A 22,143-nucleotide genomic window follows, 5' to 3' on the forward strand; every position below is an offset into this window, starting at 1 on the left:
AAGTAGATGAACATATATAAATGTGAACTTAAAATCATTGTATTTGGAATCGATTTACATATTTACATATGAAATTATGTAAGAATTTATTTAATGATGGAAGGCCTGATGTAATTAAAGCCCCCCCCCCCCCCCCCAAAAAAAAACAACAACACATTAACATAATCATCGGGAATATCAACAGGTATGCTACACTTTCTCAAACATAATGATAATGATGTGATATTCTTGCAAATATTTCAAGCATGTGTTTCTGTCATACAAATATTAACTTCTAATGAGCTTGACCCCTGATTTGGTAAATAACTTCTCATGAGGTTGAAAGCCTGATAATCAACCCATGGAGAATAATGATCAGCAGCTTAATGTAATTAGGTTTTTATGGCAATTTTATGGCATTTTTTTTTTTAATTTTCAAAAGAAGACGCTTCAACAAGAACACTGGCATGCTAACTAGCCTTTTCTGGCTATACATATCTACCTAGCTATGGAAAATGATTTCAAAGTCAGGAGTGTATCTACATGAACCTAGTTCGACGCTTCCTACCCATGTTGTTAGTGTTTCTCAGATTCCTAAGAAACGGGTCTGTCTGTGCTGTCATGCTTGTGCCTATGGGCAAAACACTCAACCCTTAATTGCTCTGGGTGTTTGCTACGGACCTCCTATATGTTGTTCAGTGCGGTAGTGTCCAACTACTACAAGGAGACCCCGCTTCAAAATGACCCGAGCAACTAATTTCACCAGTCGATTAACCCAGCAAACAAACAAACTAATCTACCTGCCCCTGTTTTTTTTTATTAAGCTTCTGGTTGTTGGTTTGTCATCTGAATTATAAACCCCAAACAAGATCTTAATTATGTACCGATTGTCTCCAACTTTGGAAATCTATGCATTTGTATACTTTTCTATAAATAACTGAACTGGACTGCATTGAATACAAGAATAATTTCAGTAAACAAAAAAATTAAAACAACAAGACTCCTTGTAACAGATGCACATCATTATCAGTATGTTTAGAGAGCTGTTGTACATAATTATAACTATAGTCCCTACGGGAATTAATGTTGAAGCCATTCCCAGAACTTCATTATCAATTAGCACTATAAGAATGGTTAGAATATAGTGAACATTTAACACTATATAACAAATACGATATAATTTCACTACAGAAGGAACACAGTTACAGTATATTCTCATCATATACATGGAATTTACTTTGATAACGTTAAGTAAATGTAAAATCCAGCTGGTAAAAATGTGATTTGGTCCAAGTATCATACACTTGTTTCTTTCATCTTCATATTCTTTTTTTCTGTCTGGAAAATCTTTCACGCCAGCAAAGAATGGTTATCAAATTCAGTCGTATCGCTTCTGTAGGAACACTTCAGATGTAGAACATCCTCAAAATATAATTTATTCAATAATAACCAGGACCCAAGCTTCAAAATCATCCTTAAGCATGTTAAATCTATTTTTTCCCTTACTTTCTTTTCAGTTTTGTGAGCAGAATTCTAAGTATTTTAAGTATTTAGTGTCCAAAGGTGGTCTCGTAAACACCACAACGTGCAGGTTTTATTTCATGTATGAGATACAAAAATTTCATCATCTCTAGGAAAGAAAAAGAAAAAAGAGTCAATACAGCCTTTTTCTTAAATCATTGACATGACAACCAATCAGATTTGAGGTATATTAACTCTGTGTAGATTTTATCCTATAGAATTTAATTCCATGTTCCTTAAATATCTGCAAAATTGAAATTCCATGTTATATAGGAAATTATGTTTTATTTCAGGTGAAAGCAAAGGAGAAAATTCATTTCTAGGGACTATTTTTAAGCTTGGGCCCAGCAAAATTCACACTCGCTCATCTTCAGGGTGGGGAATGTACACCGCACAACGGGAATAGGACACACAAAAATGGCCCGAAAACACATTTTGATGTGTCTTATTCCCCTTGTGCGACGTACATTCCCCACCCTGATCTTAAAGGCCTCTATCATAAAACCTGCATGATGATTGCCATAATGCCAGCACTGATTCCGCCAGCTACTGGTAAAGTCACACACCAGGCGAGAACTATATTTCTGAACAGTTTAAAGTCTACGTTCTGTTTCGACCTATATCGGCCAACACAAACCACTGAGCCCACCTTGCAGTGCGTAGTGCTGATTGGAATTCCAATATTGGAGGCGATGAGTACAGTAAGTGCTGATCCAATCTCGATACAGAATCCGCTATAACACAAGAATATACAAATGTGAATCATTATCAGGTCAAGTTAACAGTTATGGGCATTGCCATACAGGATTGGTTTGGGGTGAGGCCTTTTTGTCTCATTTTTGGAAGAAAATTTGTGAATTGGAAAATTTTTCAAGGAGTAAACTGCAAATTTTAGGATTTTGGCTGAAATATGAAATAATTTCAATTGGGAAAGAAGTCCATTAATGGCTCCCAACAGCTCTGCCACAGTTAATGTTCATTCCAGTAAAATACCTATTTCCTAATCAAGTGGGTTGCACATGATTAGTCAAACAAGAGCCATGGCAAAATTAATTCAATCCAAACTGCAGCATATATTAATACATATTTTATCCCTAACCAACCATGCTTAAGACATATTGGGAGTCGGGTGAAAGGAAAACAAAATCCATATTAAATGAATATATAAGATGGAACTGCGAACATCTACATTCAAGTTCTGTGTTTTTACTACAAGTTAACATGTTTATACAAGCTAGCCTTGCCGTCATCGGAACATCATAAACAATTTTTTGGAGTTAAGGTCAAAATTACAGATGAGCCATGATGTTATAGTGATCGGTTGTAATGTATACAACATATAATTATTGTTTTTCCTCTTTTTATTGCAAAAAGAGTTATCTCCCCTTTATATGGAAATGGTGCAGAATACAAGTCTAGGAAAGAATCAACAATACCTTAAAGAAACGTATTCTCTCACCTTGATGGAGTAATCTTTGTCAGATCTTCTCCCATGGTTTTGATAACCCTTCGGCCCCACACCCACAGGCCTATGCTGATCCCAATTCCCTCCGAAGATCAGAATCCACAACGGGGTCTCGGCCTTCTGAAGAGCATTACCTTGGGTACCAATGATCCAGATGCTCACAAGAGGACCAATAGAATTGCTACAACAATAAAAAAAATTGATAAGAGAAAGAAAGGAAATTATCCACTTTAAAAACAAGAGGCAGTCTGGTTTTATTTACTATTTCTGTGTGCATCCATCAATAAGCACATATCTGCAAAAAATGATGGATAAGACTTAGACTTAAGGTGTTAAACTAATTGACTGTGAGCAAACCATCAGACTCAGGTCTGGTTGAAATTACAAACCTGACATCATTTCCTCCGTGAGCGAAGGAACCAAATATAGCCGTCAGAACTTGGAGGAAGGAGAACAACTTGGCCGTTTTCGGCTCATCCTTGAGTTGTTCACGCCCTTTTTCCTGGAGAGAAGCACAAACACATATTACTATGGTGCAGTATATTATTTCCTCGCTGTTATAAGTAAATTCACCTCCTCCACCCCAAAGATCATCAGACTAAAAATTTTAAAAAATTTTTGAAAGAGTATGCATTGTTTTTGCATTGTGTTGTGCATAGCATAGTTCGCTTAACTTGTGAATATCATGTTTATACCAAACAAATTCCAAAACAAGAAAAGAGAAACTTACATTAATCCTTATCTTTATGTGAAAGACAAATAGATTTTAGCAACAGCTAAAGAATCGTCACAACTTTCATACTGTGAACAAATATCGATTATCTCCCTTGGACTGCATCTTTGCAAGGCACTCATTATATTCTCTTTACACCCAAGAACTCGTGGCTTTGTTTAGGATAATGCTTTGTTTAGGATAATCCTATTTCCATAGAAGTTGCAAGAAATCCTCAACTTAAATGATTTCTTCAAAGCTTTTTTATGGGAATCTGGAAAGGACATTTTTTTGCAAAATTCCAGACTGTACACTGGAAATGGTCAGTACACAATGTAGTCCAAAAGTCATATGGTATGAGTGTATAGTGATTCAGTAGTACCTACCAGATCAGAAATACTGGAATCTTTACTGCTACTGCCAGGACTACCGTCAAAGTTGTCTTTAACATAAAAAAAAATTGTTAAAAATGGTATATTTGGTTATTACATATGCATTCTTTAAAAATCTGCAAAACTTCACAAAGTGAAAACAAACCAATTTGGTACTACATAAATTTTCTAGAATTTCTTTTATCTTGGTCCATAACAGTATGATTTCTAATCCCAATTCTCTTGTCCCTAATGCACTTCTTTCTCCATTTCTCCTGCCATTTCATTCCTTCTTTTTCCATTTCTCCTGCCATTTCATTCCCTCACTCCTATTCCCTCTCTTTCTCTCTCCTCGTCTCTTTCATTCTCTATTTTCATTCCCGTTCTCCTTGATGTCATGCCACCTCCCTTTGGAACTCTTCTGTATATTTATGGTTGTTAAATCTATTTCTCCCTTTCCCCATCTGTGTTCTACGTCCATTTTAATGACACTTTTCCCCTTGCCTATCTCAATTAAGCCTCTGTTCAGCCAGAGTACAGCATTACCTTGCAGAAGTTTTCGACTTGAAAATGTGGAGGTGGACTCTCTGTACAAAAGCGGTGTAATACTTCCTTGAGGGGATGGGCCTGAAACAGTGTGTAGCATAAAAATACTTTTAACATTTAAAACAAACATAGCATACTGTTTACATTTGCAAATTAAATATATTTAAATCAAATCAGAGAATACAGTAGTCTACTGGTAGCATCACTTTTTCAGGCCAAAAATGATCTCTTAGCTTTGTGTTGGATTCCAAGTTACCGATTCAAAAAATAGCCATGCATATAGTAATTTGTTTTCTTCAAAAACTAAAAATTTCATATTAGAAATAGAATCAAATCTGTTTAAAGTTCGGCCTTCATAAATTTATAAACAATCATAAGAGGGAAATGAAATTAGGAGATATACTTAGCAAGCGAATTTAAGAGGCAGTTTTAATGATAAAAAAAAAAAAAACGGGATAAAGAGCAAAGGGAAGAATAGAAATTGGAAATATGTACCATTACTCATGACTTTCCCGTTTGGTGTCAAACTTGGTGTGATTTCTTTGGCGTCAGCCAGTATCGCATCAATGTTTGTATCCTTTTCCTGAAAAATAAATCCACAACTAGTGAGCTTGTCAAAAATGCAAGATCCCATTTTATAATCCGATTTTCTGAACTAATTTTAAGGAATCTTGTTTTTTCATTAATGATTAAAGAATTTTTATCTTGCATACTTAATCAAAATATCTATACCTGTTTTTCCTGTTCTTTCACATAATTACAACTTTTAAAACAATTTTTCTCAACTTGTCTAGAATACAATGAACGTTACAAAAAAATTCAGATGAAATTTTTTTTCTGAAAAACAGTTCATATCAATTGATGAGGAATACTTACAATCAATATACCTGCAAGAGAATTTTTCTCCTTCAAAGGGGTTTTCTCGCCATCTTTCTTAGCTCCTGTTAAGTAATTTAGAATAACAATTATAGTTATTAAAAATCTAACATCAATATTAGCAAGAGTGCAGAACAACATGTGCCATCCCATACTAAAGTGATATTACATTCTTGTGACAAAATGTAGAAAAATATTAAAAAGAAGCGATCAAAACCACAGGTCAAGATGATAAAACCCCACAAGTTTCCAAAAGATCAAAATATGTTGGCGAAAACATTGACGGACAACTCCATATACTCCAGTCAAAAAATGGATAGATTAGAACACATACAGTGGTTGGCATTGTTTTATCTTTAGAAATATTTCTTCAGTATTTCTTTTTGTGAAGTAATAAATCAAATTTGTCTCCCCAATGAAAATACTTATAGATATCTATTTACACTATACAAAATTCCATGCATACATATTCAATCCATCCCTACCGATATTTTCTTTGTTTTCAATATCAACATCTATATCAATGAAGTTAGCTGCTTCAACATCTTTCGTAAGCATTTTTTGTTGTTCCTCTGGTGACAGGGCCGTCTCAACAGCTGAAATACCAAACAGAAGCAAGGGTGTGCCAGGGTCAACGACGTGTCATGCAGGAAATATCCAACAATTCTGGTGCAAAAGTTTGTGGTAGCTGAACGCTAGTGATTTTCCTTGTAATTTAGGAAATTGCCATTTGATGAAACTGAGGATTTTTTGTGTGCAGCAAAGTGCAAAATTGGGAGGAAAATGTGGCTCATAGATGGCTGGATTTGGTGTTGTCACCCCAAAAAAAAATTTCCCTCTTTAATTCTCTTAAAGCTAGAGTAAAGTTTAACCCCTCCCAAGTGGCAAATGTGAAACTCCAGGGTCATGAAATTCACAATCTTGGTAAATCACCTTAAGACCCTTCCATCTATAAAGAGTATTTGCTTCTACCTTAATTTGGTCTTGAGAAGAAGATTTTTGAAATTTCAGTCAATTTGACCCTTTCTGGTCCCCGCCTCCTCAGTCCCCTGGGGATGGAGACCATATAATTCACAATTTTGGTTGACCTTGGGCCATAGAAGGTTTCTGAAAAATTTCACTAAAATTGGGTTGGGGGGGGGGGGGGGGTTTCTAAGAAGAAGTCGAAAACATAAACTCGGACACTGCCGGACAAAAGGCGATCTCAATAGGTCAACTGAGACTGTCTCAGGTGACCTAAATAAGAGGATATTTTCAACATTTATAAAGCAAAAGTATATATATTTTATGAGGTTTACTTTTACTGCACCAGAAATGTTCTGACAATAAATATGGGATACACAACATTGAACATTTCACAATCACATACGGTATCCACGACTATATCAACTACGGATCAAATATGAGTAAAATACTGGGTGACTGCGACAGAACAAGACAATATCTGAAGCTCTACTTTAAATATAGCTTTATTTCAGGCCACAGAACCCTTGCAATTGCCTAAACACCAGGAAACGACCTAACTTTTTTTGCATATCTCAAAATTCATCAGTTAATCGGGAAATATGGCCGATAAGCTAACACACTTCAAAAGTTCTAATCTCTATTTACAATTGAAGTAAGTTAAATGAAAAGTTGACTCCGGTTGGAATTATGACGTGAAAGCAGATATACAAATCTGGTGTACTTTGAAGACAGATATGGTCAAGCAGAAAAATTGCATTTCTAAAATAAACATTTTCTTACCCCTCTCCAAATTCATACTTCCATCTGGACTCTCTTCTTCTTGTACTTCAGAAGGCCATTTTCCTAAAAGGAGAAAGTTTATAGGTACAAAATATTTTGTATCTCTCGAGTACAAATTTTATTGTCATGGCTACAAATTCCATGTTCCTGAAATTCTTAGGTACAAATTCAATATATCCAAAATTCTTCCCTCTTGGGTACAAAAACTATGTACCAAAATTTTTACTCTATTGGGTACAAATTCTATGTACCCAAAATTCTACTCTCTTGGGTACAAATTCTACTCTTGGGTACAAATTCTATGTACCAAAAATTTTACTCTGGTACAAATTCTATGTACCAAAATTTTACTCTATTGTGTACAAATTCTATGTACCCAAAATTCTACTCTCTTGGGTACAAATTCTACTCTTGGGTACAAATTCTATGTACCAAAAATTTTACTCTGGTACAAATTCTATGTACCCAAAATTTTACTCTATTGTGTACAAATTCTATGTACCCAAAATTCTACTCTCTTGGGTACAAATTCTACGTACCCAAAATTCTACTCTTGGGTAAAAATGTTATTCTCTAGGGTACAAAATCTGATCATATAATACCTTTGGTACACATTCTACTCTTGGGTACAAATCCTATTTCTTAATCTTGGTCATTATTCTTTGACACAAATACCATTCCCCTCTGTCATACAGGGACCTCATAACAACACATTACACACAGAAATGAAGGCAGTTGCCAGTTGACACTTACTTGCTTTGAAGCGTGGCACAAATACGAAGTAAACGATCAGTGCGACAATGAACGCCAGTCCAAACGTCAGGATGAACACACCATATAGAGGAATCTTATCAAACATCAGGACTGAAATAAAACCAGAAAAAATGAAAACATCGCTTTCTAAATTGTCTCCACACTATACTTAGTAGGACCATTGTCCATTAGTCAACTAATTGCCTGTCCAAAACACAATGTAGACAACACTGTTTTATTCCTGGTCATTTTCTGAAATTGCTCCCTGGTGGAAATTAAAATTTTTTTCATGCAGCAAAAGTGCTGGATTTCATGTCCTCGCATTAAAAATATCACTTTTTTGTAATTTTTATGATTTCATTGAAAAAAAAATTAAACATACACAATTCTGAAAAGTCTTACCCAAAAATATAGACAGGAAAAACTATTGAGACTTAGAGTGGGACTAACTAGTTCTGTATGTTTTAAAGAAGGATTTCCACTACAGAGCCCAATTTGATCAACATTCCCAATTCAAGGAAATTTCTCAGCTTAATTTTTCCATAGGAAAGCATTATTGGATTTCAATTTTTTTTTTATTAAATTCTGTTATGCTTTCAAATGGAAAATTACAAGTTAAGGAATATCGATAAAACTGGAGCCTAGAGTGGTTTGATGAAGTATTTGATCCATTAAATGGTTAGAAAATGGAATGGTACCGTCATTTTCTCTCTATAGTATTAACTTGTTTTTGTTGTTTAATTTTCAATACAGAATTGCTGACTTCTGAAAAGATTTAATGCAGAAAGTGTCAGCTTTATGTCAGGCTGCAACTCAGGAATGACATCAGTTTGATTCTGTCAATCATGTTAAAACACTTACGACTGGATCCCTTGTAAAACACAGAAAACGCGTTGACAGCTGTCGTAAAGGCATAGAACACTGGCAATATCTTCAGCCCAGCAGAAAAGGGATCAGCCTGAAAAAGACGCACAATTTCTTTGTTAATATTAATTGATTTCATGTTATAACTTAATTTTTTTTTTATATTCTTGAAATCTCGGCTGGAATTGATGTTACATGACCTACGTAATGTCCTGATTCTTGAATGTCACATGACTCATATAGAATCTAGTAGACAGCTACATGCTTTATGTTATTTTTAAATTCTGGAGGATCATGGTTTAGTTGCCAAGGAGCTATACCAGATTATAAAAGCTAAGCCCAGGCAGGGAAAATCTTGGAAACAGAAAGCAGTGGGCCATTTTCTGTTGATAATAAAGACAAGCGGCCATTGCATTTTCCAGCTTTTAGGATTCCATGGTCCCTTCTGTTGCTCTTGATTTTCTTTGGCAAAGTGGTAAATTTTTTCAGCACTTAATTATTCCTCAATTTCACTAACTAGATAACTACTGTACAGAACTACATATACACCACTATAATACAAGAAATTTAATCTACAGACTACTGAGGTTTTGAATTAAATTTTGAATTAATCTATCCCTATGGAGATCTTGCTATGGTTCCTCAGATAAGTTAATATTCATTAGTAACAATAAAAGTTGAATACTCACCAAGCAGTTTGTTCTCACTGGCCCCAATAGAATCTTACCTGTTACTGGTGTCAGAGCGGCTAAATGGCGGGGAGATCTGGTGTCACTAGATTGGAAACAAGACTTACCGAGACAAATCTGCTCCGGAGGAATACCCATGCTTAGACTTGTCGCCAGGTTTATTAGGATTAATCTGACGGATTCTAGAACGGGGTGTTTTAAACCATTTCCCTATTGGACCCTTACCTTTGGAAAAAGAGAAAATTTATTCTCACCCGTTTCAATACGAGCTTCTTGACGATCCAAAATGAAAACACAGTGATAATGCCCGACATGACAGGGGAGATAAACCATGATCCAACTGAAAAAATAAAACAAGTTTTTTTTTAATGAAATATTCATCTTTTCACTTCAATTTAATAATCTGACAAAAGAAAGAGTTTCAACCAGAATGGCCATGGCTTGGCATTGTTTTTTTTGCCAACGAATTTGAGTCGAAATTTAGACCCCATTCCCAAATGAATGTTTTATTTTTTTCCAACAGAGGTCATAATCAAAATCACCACAACTGTAAAATCATGTATCTTATATGTTAGGACATGGCATACAGCAATCTATATTACTTTCAGCACGAATTGCAGATTTTTGCCTGGATGCTACTTCCCAAAATGGCCTGGAAAAACACAGGTTAGATCAAATTGTCTGTATGTTATATTACCTACCAATGAGGCCAATTTTTTTCCAGTTGATGCCCTGAATGCCGTGAGCCACAAGAGAGAACCCCACAGTAGCTCCAACGATACTGTGAGTGGTGGACACAGGCAGCTTAAGTAATGTTGCAGCCAGCAACCACACACAGGACCCTGAAATGTTAGAAGCATTTTCCAATTTTCAGAATTTTTCAAAATTTCGTTTCATGAGGCATTTCTTTCCTTTTTTCTCCCCTTTTTTATGTACTGTTTGTCAATATCGATCATAATTGAAAGCAAATTTTTATTTCAATTAATATTTTTAACTTTTCAAATCTACATCATCATGGCTACCCATCTGTAGCATAAGCCTAAAAAAAAAAGTTGTCAATTACATATTAATAGCAATGGCCAAAACTAGTACATTTTTTCTCCGATATCGCATCTTTATGCACAATAAAACAACTTTCAGTATTTGCTAAATTAATGTAGTGCACTTACCTGACAGCGCGGCGACATTTCCTGCGAGTAGTAGTGTCTCCGATCCATTGTTGTACAATGAAACATCAATTATACCCTTACGTATTGTATCCGACACACGATATCCTGTTCAAAAATATTCATGACATATATACATCAAGATCAACATAGAATGGCTGCCACATTTTTTCGGTATTCATTTAATTGGAAATGTTACCCATTTTTCAAGGTGCAACTATAGAAGTAGAGTATATAGCTACTGATTTTACTTATAATACTGCATTCAACCTAATTAGTGGACTTTGCGTTTAGAAAAACACAAAATAGGGCTTTTTCTCACTGGTTTGGGATCGGGCCCTTTTATCCTATTTTGGGAAGAAATTTGGTGAATTGGGAAAGACTTTCAGGAGCAAAAACAGTGTAGAGTATATATGAAAATTCCTTAGACAATTAGTCTACAGAAAATGGAAATCCCATAGCCCAAGTAATTTTTCTATAGACCCATTTTGTAAACACATATTGTTGAAACTATGTCACAAAAACGCTTGCATCTTCCAGTTCATACTCACTCAAATGTTTGAAGCCAATAATGCACTGTTCTCGGTAAGAAACATCTTGATTGTAAGCTCTGATTTCAGAAAATTTAGGAATGTTGCTTACATGAATCTTAATGTATGTCAGGACTTAAACGTTTCATAGCCAACCGGGCCAACACATAGAAATTTTACATAGACCCACTAGGTTTTCTATAGCATCGGACCATCTTTACTTTCGAAAACTGGAGGTGCACTTGTTAGGTTGATTATATGTTCAATAATGTTGCAAATCATTAAATAGTTTTGAAGTTTAATATTACCTATCAGGATGGCACCAGCAATTTCAAATATGGTTCCCAGGATGCATGCTTGTCGAAGGGTAAGCACTTTAGCACCCACAGATGTCCCGAATGAATTCGCAACATCATTTGCTCCAATTCCAAACGCCAAAATAAAGGCGATTATAAACCCCACTATGACAAACGGCAATGCATCTTCACCGACGAGCATTCTTCAGAAAGAAGGCTCTGGTCCAACAATGGAAAGTTTCCTGGATGAAAAACAAAAAATGAATTTATTGAGTAATGAGTATGGCCTAAAGAAATATATATACAAGTTTCCATTGATTTAAACCTACTGAATTTTTCTTCTCCATCTTTCAGGAAGGCCTTCAAGGTTTCCTGGTGAAATAACCCTAATGGCAATGTGCAATTACCTCAATTTAAACTCAATAGATCTAGATAATGTCAAGAAGCAAGAAAGGAATATTAATACTGTATCCATCCTCCCCTTGTGTAAAAGTTTAGTACCATATTTATCCTGAAAGAAGCCTCCTCGAGCTCCCCAAAAAAAACCTAAGTACCATAATTATCCTCAAATCAGCCCCCTCCACTGGTGTAAAAGTAAGTACCATATTTATTCTTAAATAAACCTCCTCCTCTAGGGTAAAAGTTAAGCACCATATTTATCCTCAAATAAGCCAAATCCTGTCCCACTGGTGTAGAAGTTTAGTAATAAAGTTTGGAGAGGGTTTTAGATTCTGAACCAATTTTAGCTTACTATTTTCGAATAGCGGCAACCTAGGTGATTCTACAAAACTAAAATGAGGCTTGTTTATGGATAAATATGGTGCTTTTTACAGTTATAAATGTTGTCATGTAGGAACACAAGCAGGTGTGTATATATAATCTAACTTCCTACACCTTTAGATATAGGATAAAAGGACATCCTTGTTATCACCTCAATGACGTTAACTGACCTTGTTATGACAGGAAATTTATATACAGTACAGTATATAAATATATATTCATACGCCCTGCTCAAATATCAATGAACAATTATAAAATCTTTTCATTCATAACCTTCTGATTATAATCGTATTGCATCATTTGCTTTTATAATTAACTAAAAATTGAATTTTACCCTTAGTTAAAAAGTGTATTTCCCCAAAATCTGGACAGAAATGGATCAATATAATTTTTTTTTCCACATTTTTATTAAAATATAGCTGTATTTTCTAAATCCCAGACAGAAAAAGAAGCAGATTGATTTTGTACTTTTTTATATCTATTTTCCTCATAATAACACTGCACAACGTACCATATCTGCCAAACTGATGACATGACATAGCTAGAGGCTTGAGTCACCGACAAGTGTTATTAAAATGAAGATAAATATATGGGTTTTGATTTACAATCTCTCTGCCAAACCAGTGTGTATAATAAACCAATGTATGTACCTAATTGTCCTATAAGTGTACGTACCTACTAGTAGTAACTACAACAGCTTTTGAAAATTAATAATGCCTGACCTAGACTTAAAGTGTAATTTAAAAATTTTCCCAAACCTCTACACGAAATCTAATAATACCAGACTTTAGAAGTGCAATTACTTTACAATCAAATATATAGTTCTGTATAAAGGTAACTTCTGTAGGTTTTTCTAACATCATACACTTCAGTGGTTAGACTACTTGCGAGTCCCGAGACCTGCATAGAATTTTATGAGGCTCCCAGAATTTCTGGAAACATTAAAATTTATCATGTTGGACTCATTATTTTTAGCAATCCAGTTGAAAAGGACTCATTGAAATTAAAATAAGTTGTAGATTGATCAACGATACCGTACAGCTAATTTGAAAAAAAAAGTGTTTGTCCATTTTTGATAATTAAATTTACCCTCAAATCTCTTTTCTTCTCAAACCTGGTGTTCACTCTCTTCAACAGTTACTTAAAACTGTTAGATTTCCAAACCTGCAAAAGTACGAGAAAATTTCTAAATACTAGCAGTGCTATATATATAGCTACAATGAATCAAATATCTTGCGAATCAAATTGTATGTCAGTCTCCAGAATACACAGGTGACAGAATGTACAGGTCATCATAATATGTCAGTCACAAGTATTGGCATGTACAGCTGTATGTCGGATACAACAGGTTCCGTTTGGTATTATTTTTCCCATGTACGAACTGCATGTGTGTAATGTATGTTCGTGTTTGGGGATACTCCGGCTTGTTCATGTTAGGTGTCTGTCTCCTTGTCATATGGTGTGTAACTTATGACTTTATAATGTTACCTCGCTGAAGCATACAGCCAAAAAGACCAATCAGCCAGCTACAGTGGCCTTACATATAGGACATTTTGTCATATGTTATACCTAAATACATGGAATCGAAAGAGAATGTGTCCGACTGAAAAAAACAAAACAAAACAAAACGGTGGGCTATCAAACAGATCAGAGACCAGAACAGGTAAAAACACTGCACCCAGCAGAACACTGGCGAGTCCGGTCACATTATATATACTGATAAGGGGCATACCAGTTGTCATCGACTCCAAACTTTCTCAATCAAAACATTCACATTCAGGAATTATATATGTAAGGGGACATACATTGTTCTAGAATTAGGAAAATTTGACAGCATTTCTTTCTCTGAAAAACAGGATCAGTTTTCTTTTTACAAGTTTCCAAATTCTCATTATCAACAGAATCTATTCCAACATACAGCATATGTTGTCACTTTTCTGATGTGTTTAAATTAATTGTATAGGATTACACCAGAAACAGCTGATAATTTTCATCATATTGGCCATTTGTTCTATCGTTACATCAAAGCTGACAATTACAGTTGATTTTGATTCAAAACAAGTCATCTCCCATCATTATACACTACAGAACCTTCCATTTTGTCATAATTATATTGATTTACGGTGTATTGCCAAGCGTTCCCAGAGAAAATGTATGTCAAAAGTAGAACCTCTCAAGAAATACCGTAATATTCACATTTCCGGTGTGTGTTCGTTACATTACCTTACTAACGAGAACATTGTTTGCAAGTGTTTTAAATTTGACGCGTAGACATACAAGCCGGACCGATGCACACATTTGGAAACAGTGTGAATGCGCAATGAACATTTTCGTTTCTGTTTTGATCCCCCCCCCCCCCCCCCCCACCCCCAATGAAATATGAATGGAATTTACATGTGGTAAATTAACAAAAAAATAATGATTAAGAAATAAAATGTTTGAAATATATTACAGAATTGAATAAAAATTGTTGTTACTTGGGAACTATATTTTGTTTATTCCTGCAGTTGACCTTTCCTGCCGAATAGGAATCGGCTGTTTAGAGATTCCATTAATTGTCCTGCTGTTAGGTCTATTTGTATAATGCCGGAAAAAGAATGCCGATTTATTTTTAACCTTACATATAAAAACACTGGCTAAAATGTAAATATAAAGAATAATTTTTTTTTTTTAAATCGTTTACTGGTGTGTGTAAACTGCATTTTTTACAGATATTTCAACATGATGCACCATTTAAAATATCTGCAAAAAAATACAGTTTACACACCAGTAAACGATTTAAAAAAAAAAATTCTTTATACTATTATCAAATTACGATCCTCTGTGCTCTAAATAAGTTCATTGAAAATTGCCATCAAAATCTTAAAATAGGCCTAGTTAGCCTATAGGCTAAATTATAAAAGCGCGAGAATTGGTCACAAGTGAAACTGGATCAGAAAGACTTTTATATGGTATAAAAACAACAATGAAATAAAACTTTGTTCAATAATTGCTACAAGAATTTGTATGACATATCAGATGAAACACTTTTCACATTGTAAACCAAATCGTTATTAAAAATCTTCATTTAATCTACTGCAATATCATACCAATAGGTTAAAAGAAAATATTATATGTACACCGAGGATATGACGTTAGACCAACCCCATTCCTTGTTCCAATTTTGGTCAGATGCCGAAATCAAAAGTTGATAATTACGACAATTTAGTGGTGATATCAATTATCATATGCATAATGTAAAGACTGTCCGTAAATAAATTAAATATTTTATTACATTATTTACACGAGACGAGCCTCAGGCCCAACTGTTCGCCTAAAATTATTAAAAAAAAACACCTTCGCATAGCGAGGGGGGGAAAACCCGCCAATACCAAAACAGACTGAAAAATCATTATTTACAACAAAAAATATATTTCATTGTTAATTTTCAATAAAAGTTGGTCATATAGGTATAATCCACATGCCTGTAAATAAATATTCCCAAAATAAAACATAAATGTACCTGTAATCGGCTGAAAAAAAACTCGCGTTGTCGAAAACGTGCCTTCTGTGTTTACATTTGATAATAGCGCCAAATTTCGCGCGCAGTAGATTGACGTAACTTCCTCTCCATATGCTTCACTCATGATCAGACAGGCTTTCCTACATGTAAAGCATTTGTTCAAACAAAACGGTTATGAAGGTGACTTTGACTCAGGTTAAATTGTATTATGACTTAATGGAAATTCGACATGTTAACAATTGCTGCGAAACGCTGGTTGGTATAATGAAAAGTTTGTTATTTACATGCTCTCGTAACATTTTCATCCAGCATCTGGTTTCACTGAAACGTGATTTAGCCAATCAGAAACGAGCTGTCTTTTTCTACACTCGTGCGGTTACACATGTACACATGGCAATTGGCCAAGTAATGACAATGAAAAACGCTGAACCATACTGTTAAATGTAAATAAGACTTATAAGAAATGAGAGTTGTCTACTATACAGATGATCGATACACACAAAACTTCAACATCTTTGTATCGATTAAATTAAGTAGAGGCCACATCATAGGCCTAGAAATGACGAAATGTTAGTACATGTATGCGTACTTAATATTTTTGTAAAACGCCGATTTTCGTGACTTAATATTGTGTGACGTCATCTTTTGTTAGTTACGGAATAACTCACAATTTAATTCTTCGTACAATAATTTGCATAGACGTAGGCACCTAACGATAGATCTACAGGTTTTGTTCAAATGTGGAAAAGACATTTGATATCTGACGGCCGGCCGGCGCCATGTCCAAACTTGGTGTCTTTAAACGGGGCTGAATAGAGTCACAAAAATAAGTCGGCTAGTTGTTTTCTTTAAAAACACACGAGTTTTTATCACTGGTTTTCGACAATACATCCACATACTTCAGAACAGTCGACATCATCGAGAAATAACATATAACATATGATAATATGAAGGGGACCACGTGTTCTGAACCTCGTACAGGTTTTCACAAAGACCAGGCATATCATTTATAGCGTCACACAATTAGTTTAACTATACTATGAATAAACCGTTGCTCGACCTAAATATACATCACATCAATAATTATGTGTATAATATAAATAGCACTTACCCGTTCAAGTTTATATTCCGTATCTAAGATTCGTCCATTGCTGTATATTGTCTTTTTGCGCATGCGCTTAATTAACACTGCTACAGTGTACACACTGTATATATAATTACAATATACACTGGGCGGTTATACCATCAATGTCATTAACATATTTAACAATTATACAACTAGAACATTACCTCAAAACTGCAGAAGACAGTAAATTAGTGTATGCGGGCCGACGTATGTACAAATGAAACCGACATCTGATGCCCTTGTTGAAGCCTTGTCAGCTTGAATTAGTTAACTTGACGTAAAATTCGATAATCCTATTGGCTCTAGTCAAGAAAAAAATATATAATTTGTATTCATTCGGACTTCTAGTTATTGATGATAGCTTCCAAAAACTAAATATAATTATTTAGATTCAATATTATACATGATTGATACATATCCGGCTTTGACACTAAAGGTAGAAAATTGTGAATCAGGAACGTACGTGTAGTAGAATTGATCTATCGATTTATACTGGTTTTTTACCTGGCAACGACCGATTGTTTTTTATCTGATAAATCTTAGTTTAAACCCTCGTATTTCTTTATTTCCATTTTTATTAATTTTTTTTTCATTACTGTCCAATTTGTCGTCCAATCCTTGTTCTGACCTTCACAAGGAGTGCTGTCCAGGAAGACTGCGTCATTACCCGTGGGTACATGTGTATTGACCCCAGTAATCTGGGTCGCCTAAGCAGTTAACAATTGACAGCTTAAAAATCTGATAAAGATTAAATACGATCAATTGAAAATAAGAATATGTTTACGCATGATAGCACACCGAAAGTTACATAATCACTCTATAATATTTTGAGTGTTTATTTTTTTAATTCAAATTTAATAAAATAATTAAATGCATCCCGATAAAGTTCCATTGTCCTCCGCTTCTATATTAAGTATAAAACTATTGGTTTTATAAGCGATCATTTTAAGTACGCTGATATTTAAGTATTTCCATTTAAATATTAATAATATTTAATATTTAGGGTCCAGTGAATGAATGAAATGAAAAGTAATAACGACGGTATAATCAGCTAATTCGACTTCTATTGACGGAATGTCACTGACCATGGAATGTTGGAGCATTTAAAATTACCATGGCATCTAAAAATATCTATGAATACTTTGCTGTCGGCCTATTTTTCATTGATAAAGGAACGCGGTGACATACATGCGCTATAATGCATGTTTTGTAAGCAAGTTGTGGTTTTCATATCAAATTAATCATGAGTCTTTCCAACACTGTGACGTGCCGACAGGACCTAAATACAGAATGAATTTGCATATATCATAATCTCTCTTGTTGCTTATTAGACGGCATTTCTCAGTTTTGATATAAATTTACCTGAAAAGTTCGCCTGACTTTAAGCTATAGAGACGATATTGCACACAATGTTTGTCACAAAACACATAAATATATAAATAAATAATATAATTATTTTCTCAAGTAGTAATAAGTCTGTCGTTATTACTACTTGACAAATTGTCTATTTCTAGTAATACGCATCCAACGAACATTTGTTTGTTAGGATCCAGTACCTATATCCCGATTTTACTATTACACTGGTACAGCATACCTAAAGGAAAATAGGATCAACGATATTTTCACACAAAAAATAATTGTCTGTTTTAGTTGATGAAGCTACATAAGAGTAAAGAAAAAGCCATGAAGCTTTCTTTTACTTTGACTATTACCAGAAAAGTGTTGTTTTTTGGGGTATTTTTTTAATCGGTAGGTAATTATTAATCAGTACGATAATATTGAATTGGCAGAAAACAATTATCACTATTTCCTTTTTGTTTAAAGCTATTTTATTTGCTTCAAAAGCATAAAGATTAGGCACAAGTTATTACAACGTAACTAAGGCCCTCTCCACAATTCATGAAATATAAATTGAGAAATAGGACAATAAATATGATCACAACGAATAATTAAAAAAAATGTGGATCACATCATATTACCGAATTCTTTGGGTCGATTTATATAATTTTGCACACTTCTAAAATGTTTGTGTTTACATCTACCAACAGATTTCATTTCCTTGGAGCAGTAAGTTTAAATCAAAGACAACCTCCAGATTTAAATTTTGTAAATTTGAGAAAAGGGTACGCCTTTGTATAACATAATGAGGACAAGTGAAAAAGAAATGACAGACATTATATCTCCTTTATTATCAAAAATCATGTTTATTCACCTTGAGCAATTTCCCTGAAAACGGGACGTATATTTTTCACGTAGATATTGTAGACTTTATGGCTTTAAGGGGAACTTTATATAATTCGGGTCACCTGACTGGCCTCACGTGCATTATCCTAGCTAGCTGGTACTTCCAATTTCCTCAAGCATTAACCCCACCCCATCCCGTCTCCGTCCCCGCGCGCCCAACACAATAATGATTTTTTTAAACACATTCAACATAAAAAGGATTAAACTTTCAAACAAAAAGTTAAAGCTGTTAAAAGATGAATTTTTAAGATGTTTTCAAGATATCAGTTGGACAGTACGAATGGACGTGATCGACTTGTGGGGTGTAGTATACAGATTTTTCTGTGAACTTGTGGGGTGCAACCCACAAGTCGATCAGAATTTCAAAATATGTTTTATTTTCCGTTTATTCCGTCGTTAAAAAACACATATGCACAGTGAGATTTAATGATGAGTTATGTGGAGTAAACAAAATTACTCTACATTTGGACGCAATGAATCGCTGAATGCATCCCACATGGATGTTGAGTGAGTACGGACAGGCCGTCCTCCCAACTACGGACGTCCGGACGGATATAGGAGAGAAAGCCAAATGCTTTATAATCAGCCACCATATGTTTTTAATAGTTCAAAAGTGAAATAAAAAAAGAATGATGTTTAGGACCTACAGTTCAGCCATTGCCTTCAAACGTTTTTAAACCGCGCGTGTATAACGAACTTAAACTCGGTTATTAAGCACCTGTCACATATTACATATTCATAATTGTTTTATAAAAGCAACGGTACTCTCGGGGTCAAACGGGATTTATTTGCATTGTATCTAAAATATACGACCCGTGTGGTAGAATAATGAATTATTTGCCCCATAAAGGCCAGACGGGACCAAGGATTTCAACATCCTGTCCTAGATTTGTCACAACACGTGACAGTCATTCTATCATTATATGTTTCGGGAGGAAAAACAATGCCCGTTTATAGTTGTATGCTTTTTCTTTCTTTCTTTCCCTGTAGATTTACTTGGCCTAATTATTCGGTCTATCATTCGTTCCTTCCCCATTTCTTCTTTGCTTATTCAGTAACTTTTATTGCTAATTTATACATTGGAAGAACTAAAAAGGCAGTGTTCTATACCGACTTCAAACTAACTTTTTTAAAACGTAACAATAACATGGGAAAATATAGGTTCTTTTCAGAGCTTTTAAACTGAAACATGTTTTTTTGCACTGATTGGTCGACAGCTTGCTTTTATCGCAGTGTGAATGCCATCGATCGGGAAACAAATAAATAGAATGACGTCATTGAGGACTGATATAACTGTACATATAACCTGAGTTTCCTCTTGATTGATTTTAGAGGTGGTATATTTATCAGATATAGAATGGGAAGCACTGCTATTAAATATGTCGAGATATATCAATGGAATGTTACACGAGATGGAGACTTAATTATATAATTAGCTTAAAATATGAAATAGTTATATAAAAGTTCTTATCATAAGATGTCCATTATTGTATAAGATAAAGGCATATTTGTTTTTGTTTTCTACAATTAGTTTATTGTATTGTACAATTATAATGCAGGAATATATCGTAAGTTATCTATCTATTTTTATTGATATATATGTATGAATCGATATGTATATTACCATGTTCAATAGTAAGTCAGATCACATTATATAAACTGTCTGTCTGTCTGTCTGGATGGATGGATGGAAGGATAGATGGATGGATGGATGGATGGATGGATGGATGGATGGACGGACGGCCGGACGGACGGACGGACGGATTTTAGAGTACCAGGAGAAACTCCGTCTAATAAATGATATGTGCACATACAGAAAAAATAGTCAAGATTGATAACCAAGTTGCTAGCGGCAGCCACTGGTTTCTTCAGCATATTAGATCAGATATACCGGCATATCGATATGAGATGTTTTTATAAAGCAAGCTTGGGTTTTGTTTTATAAGTCTATGATATTTTGACATAACTGATAATAATACCATTTCAAAACAGATCGTTGAAAGCCACGTACGCCACACACGTATGTAGATCACGAATAACACTCGTGGACAAGGCCTTTGTAGGAAAGTAAGTGTCCGCTTCCTTATATACATGTAGAACTTTTACATATGGTGGCTGAGTTCGGCCATATTGCACTGTCGCGTTGCCCCCATAATTTTTATGTCGCACTAGTACTGTCGCATAATATAGTCGCACTGGCGCGTTGATTTTGTCGCCTGGCGCATTGACGCTCTTCCCCTGGCGCACTGTCGCTCTTCGCTTGACATTATGCAACAGTGCGACCGGAAATCAGCCATCATTAAATTATATCTGCAAATACATATAGATAGATAAAGGACCTTTATCAAATAAATAAATAAATAGATAAGGTAGACATTTGTTATGTTTCCCAATATATAAAGCAATATAAAGGTATACAACAACCCTTATTAGTTATCACTCGGACCAGAACTTGTTAGTAAACTTCGTAATTATTTTACATTTGATCTACAGTTCATGGTCGCAATGACAGAGAGCACTGTACTTCGATCGTCCATGTGTAATACATTGTAAAAAGGTACGCAGCACATTCATCAAGTCAGCCCCGGGCAAGTATTATGGGAAGAATGCACTTACAAATGTATTTGAAATTTGACCTTGAGGTCAAGGTCACAGTGACCTAATGGCGTTACACATCGGCTTTAAAAGATAGTCCGGACATGAAAGCTGGAACCGGAGCTGATATGATATGTCGCCTTTCATTTAAAGGTTATACAAAATCACACTGCCGTCGTCGTCGTTGTATATTGTTGTTGTTGTTGTTGTTTTTGTTGTTGTTGCGTCGTCGTCGTTGTTGTTGCGTCGTCGTCGTCGTCGTCGTTGCGTTGTTGTTATCGTCGTTGCGTTATCGTCGTCGTCGTCGTCGTCACTCGGGGTCAAACGGAATTAATTTGTATTGTATCTGAAATATACGTTATAAAGGTGATACGTGTCGTTG

General features: G+C 34.8%; 1 protein-coding gene across 1 annotated transcript; it reads right to left on the reverse strand.

The window, feature by feature from the left end:
• Positions 1-398: 398 nt before the first annotated feature.
• On the reverse strand, positions 399-15,998 carry LOC117316689 (sodium-dependent phosphate transporter 1-like). The gene is given in 18 exon segments (XM_033871423.1): positions 399-2,234; positions 2,960-3,048; positions 3,050-3,146; positions 3,355-3,467; positions 4,064-4,119; positions 4,595-4,675; positions 5,090-5,177; positions 5,471-5,535; positions 5,956-6,066; positions 7,217-7,279; positions 7,970-8,080; positions 8,831-8,927; positions 9,777-9,862; positions 10,224-10,364; positions 10,692-10,796; positions 11,527-11,756; positions 13,384-13,458; positions 15,797-15,998. Coding segments are annotated over 16 exon segments (1,731 nt in total). The 5' UTR covers positions 11,717-11,756; positions 13,384-13,458; positions 15,797-15,998; the 3' UTR covers positions 399-1,996.
• Positions 15,999-22,143: the final 6,145 nt, after the last annotated feature.

Source organism: Pecten maximus, chromosome 18 (assembly GCF_902652985.1).
Source record: "Pecten maximus chromosome 18, xPecMax1.1, whole genome shotgun sequence".
NCBI classification, from domain to species: domain Eukaryota; kingdom Metazoa; phylum Mollusca; class Bivalvia; order Pectinida; family Pectinidae; genus Pecten; species Pecten maximus.